Here is a 4512-nt window from a genome sequence, read left to right on the forward strand (position 1 = left end):
ACACACCCACACACACACACAGACACACACACACACACACACACACACACACACACACACTAAAGCAATCAAACATGTCTCGATTGTCAACAAGAGGACTCCCACCTCAGTGTCATCTCACTACTGTGTGTGTGTGTGTGTGTGTGTGTGTGTGTGTGTGTATGTGTGTGTGGGATGAGTTAAGTCAAGGCTGCCCAATCGTTACACTCTTCATAAATCAGTTGGCAAACAGACCCTGAGCTGGGCACACACACTGAACAGTATTCTGTTAAACGTGGATGTTGCATTCACTGACCACCTGCTCTATAGTAAACGTTACAGGCCTGAAGTGAAGTGCTGCTTTCTCTCCCTGTCTTTGTTTACAAGCATTTTAACCGAGGCCGCTCTCTGATTGGCTGTCAGCTCTGTTAAAATCATTAACAGTCACCTCAGTCATCGCTCTGGTCAACAGTTTCACCTCTTCCTCTTAATCAGGGCTCAGGGTAAATTAAATCTTTGGTAACCATGGAAACAGTGATGCTTCAGGCTCTGTTAGCAACTATTCAGCGATGGGTTAAACGCAAACGACCTTTGTTCCTTTGGCAAGTGGATGTGGTAGAAAAGACACTACATGGCCAGTAGTTTGTGGACAACTGAACATTCCCACATTATGTGATAGTGCAGGTGTTAATGAGCTGCTGTAACAGCCTCCACTCCTCTGGCTGAAGGAGAGAGGAGAGAGTGGGATGATTCAGGTCACTAATGATGCACATTTTCACATGGTCTCTCCTAGAAGATGTTCATAGTGTTGCCATCATGAAAAGTGACAGAAAGTCATGTAACAAATAAAAAAAAACAAGTTCTTGGCTCCTTTCTCACCTCTGCACACCTAACCAATCACAGTGTGACGTGGGTGTGAATGTTGTATCATCGGTTTTCGTAAAGTTAGATTATCAGACACCGTCGCCCTCAGTCTGACATCGGAGTATAAAGCTGATTTAAGATGAACTAAATCAGAACTAAGGGCCCAAAACAAAAGAAAAGAGCACAGTGGAGGGAGTCTACACCCCATCTAGACTCAGGTGTGTGTTACCTGTGGTTGCTGAGGGATGTTAAAGCCGGGGTCTCTGGGTCCGACGCTGACGAACCGCTGGGCTGGAGATGTAGTGGGGGTAGAGTAAGCTGCACAACACACACACATAAAGAGATTATTCCTTTACTCCTGTGTTTTCTATCTACTGTATGTCATTCATTCATTCATGCTCTCTCTCCTTTCAGATCCAGCCACTCCCTCCTTAGACCAGAGACTTTAGACAGGACTAAGGTATCTTTGTGAAACGATGTTTAGCCTAGCTTAGCACAAGGACTAGAAACAAAGGGAAACTGTTAGCCTGGATCCATCAAAAAAAGACTAAAATCTATTTCAGGGCTGCCTGTGTCATTAACTTTGGATCAACAGTGTCATTCACAGCTCTGACGGATTAATAAAGTTTTGAAGAGCTTTATTTAGAAGATGTAGGTCAGAGTGATGACAAAGATTTATTTCCTTCTAGATATGAAGTAAATCTGAACGACACACTGGTTTAAAAACAACAGCATTAAATATATATATGTTCACGTGTTGATGAGGGGAAGTGGGATTAAATATTTTGGCACCAGCTGTGTGTGTTTTTGCCAAATGACGGAGTCATCACTAAACCCTGAAGTGAAACATGATCCAAACACAATACGAGTCTCTCCTCACAGATTATCAAGCGTTTCTTTACATTTGAAGTAAATATTAGTTTCATAATTCAAATATTTATTTGGTCTTTTGTTGTGGAGGCGTATCGGCCTCCGGGAAAACATGCTCTAAATACTTCTTTAATGTGATAATTGGTCCTGTGTGCACTCACTGGGCGAGGTGGGCGAGTTGCCTCCCCCCTCAGTGGAGGAGGTGGAGGGCGGCTTGGCGTCAACGGGCAGTGGGACGGGACGGGCCATCGGGGGAGGCGGAGGGGGAGGCAGCATGGGCGTCGGCAGGAAAGGGTTGTGGACCTTTCCCTGGGAGCTACCATTAGGCTGAAGACGCAGGGGGTGAGGGGGGGGGGATTAAAAAGCATTAAATACAAATATTAACAACAACAATATTTTTATACAGAAAAACATCAACAGGTCGGTCACATGGTTAACCTGTAACAGCTCCACTCTGTTCTCCTTTGAGTGTGTGTGTGAGTGTGTGTGTGTGAGAGAGAGTGTGTGTGTGTGTGTGTGTCAGCAGTTTTCCTGGCTGGTCATAAAGAATTCTGCTGCTGCTCGCATTTTATCCTGCTAATCTATAAGCATAATACCACAGTACCTCGCCTCACCTCTCTGCCTCCTCCTGTCTCTTCTGTCTTTCCCTCTTCACTCTGCTCCCCACATTTACAGGTAAATACTGTCTTTATTCATACACCTGTTCAGAGCTGTGTATTCTACACACCTTTTCTAATAAACACCTGTTATAGAGCAAACACATCACTCCCTTGTTGCCCTGTGATGTTTGTTTGTCAGTGTGTAATGAGCTCATCGTTGCCTCCTGTGTGTCCCGTACCAGTGGACCTCCGGCCTCAGGGGGCAGTGATGAGCTCCATGCTGCTTCGTGAACCAGAATGAGTCGGACGAGCAACAGAAAGGTGGGATTTATTCTTTACTGGAAGTGTTTTCAAACACTTTTCACCTTTACAAAAGAAAAACCTGTAAAGATGAGGACTAACTAGTTATTTCTGCATCTGGTTAACGGCCCCACCTCCATGATAAAACGGCACACGGCCACTTCCTGGAGCTTTTTCTCTCCCACACTATAGATCAAATGGTCCTGAACCGGATTACTGTTGTTCTGGCTCCAGACACCTGGATTCAACTTTATTCTGGATCTGAGAAACCTGAGTGTTCTCATATATAACTTCATTCATTCCTTTTTCCCACTTGTCATAAACACCTGATCCAGGTTTCTGTCATGTGATCAGGGACTTCTGCAGCTTGAGCTACGTTTGCAGTTAGTCAGTAAAACAAACATGATGAATTATATATTGATGATCCACTCTCTGGACTAAAAGAATTATACTGTAATATACAGTAGAGGATTTTATTATTGTCTTCCATCACTGCTGATCAGATGATGCTGTCAAATGAAGAACAGCAGCAGATGAACTACACTAACCTGACATCAACAAACCACAGGCTGATTCCACTGCTTTCACACATAAATGACAGATTCCAGCCACTGGGACGAGAGCTCAAACCCTGGAAACACGAGACTGTACAACTTCAGTGCAAACACGAAACAACGACAAACTCTCATGTGAGAATATTTTCATATTTGTATCCTGAATGTCTCAGGTCAGGGTTTGTGAGATTTATTAGTTAATGTAATCAACTCCCTTAAAAGTGCATCGTACGACTTCCTGTCTGCTCAGTTTCATTCACAAAAATGTAACCAAAACGGATTGGTCATGACACTGAGTCAGTGAGTGGGATTATCTCACAGCCTCCAGCAGGTGATGTCACACAGTCAGCTGATCCTGGACCTGCAGACAGTGAGATCGCTGTGCCAAAATATAATGATAAAATCATGAAATCTAAAAAACTCTCACTAAATTGTAATACGATGAAGAGAATATTCATTTTTCTTTTATTTGATATTAAAAAATTCATTCATCCAAATTCATTCAGATCAAAACATTATAATCAGGTGTTTTTACACCAGTGGAGAAGTGACTCGGTCGACAGGTCTGGACCGGTCCTGCATTTTGTTTATCTGAAATCACTTGTTCATGTCTTTGATGAACAAACCAGTGAATGACTGGTTGTTACAGGAGGAGCACTGGTCTCAGTAAGGTCTCTGTCACATGTCCAGCGTTGATGACCTGCCATGATGATATGAACTGTGTTTATCACTGCCACTAAATCCACAGATGTGTCACTTGGATCTTTTCAGAGACGTTCAAGTCACTAACAGGTTTTTAAAAAATGGTGAAATCCAGAGAGAGAGTCACTGAACTGGGAACACTGGAGAGAAACCTTCAATTCTGACTGGTCTGTTGTTTACATGTATCAGGACACGATGATGTGTTTTAGCACTCGAGTCCACTTTTTACTATGCAGGCAAAAACAGACTGTGTGTGTGTGTGTGTGTGTGTCTGTGTGTGTGTGTGTGTGTGTGTGTGTGTGTGTGTGAGTGTGTGGTAGGGGTGGTGGACGGTGTATTGATTCAGTGTCTAGACACAGATATATCAACTATCTCACTGCAGACAGAAGGCCACACACACACACACACACACACACACACACACACACTGCAGTGTTTCCTGCGACTGATCCCACCTTTGCAGAGGCTGGAAAACCCAGCTCACATGAGTCTGTACCTCTGTGTATTTATACATATACCGTGTGTGTGTGTGTGTGTGTGTGTGTGTGTGTGTGTGTCTGTGCTTACGTTGAGGAAGCCCACCTGTCCGGCCTGCTGGGCGGAGTCAGGACAGACCAGTTGGACGAACTCCTTGAGCGTCTCCT

General features: G+C 43.9%; 1 protein-coding gene across 1 annotated transcript in view; it reads right to left on the reverse strand.

Moving 5' to 3' along the window:
* The window catches only part of nfia (nuclear factor I/A), a 127807-nt gene that overhangs the window by 11388 nt on the left and 111907 nt on the right, over positions 1 to 4512 (reverse strand). The window contains exons 9-11 of the mRNA XM_087179986.1: positions 4436 to 4510; positions 1875 to 2040; positions 1073 to 1161 (exon numbers count right to left, since the gene is read on the reverse strand). Of these exons, the coding sequence (XP_087036112.1) occupies positions 1073 to 1161; positions 1875 to 2040; positions 4436 to 4510 (330 nt within the window). The remainder of the gene's footprint in view (positions 1 to 1072; positions 1162 to 1874; positions 2041 to 4435; positions 4511 to 4512) is intronic.

Source organism: Seriola lalandi, unplaced genomic scaffold (genome assembly GCF_002814215.2).
Source record: "Seriola lalandi dorsalis isolate HSWRI2012SDOR001 ecotype SW California unplaced genomic scaffold, Sedor1 jcf7180002054885, whole genome shotgun sequence".
In the NCBI taxonomy this organism is placed as follows: Eukaryota; Metazoa; Chordata; class Actinopteri; order Carangiformes; family Carangidae; genus Seriola; species Seriola lalandi.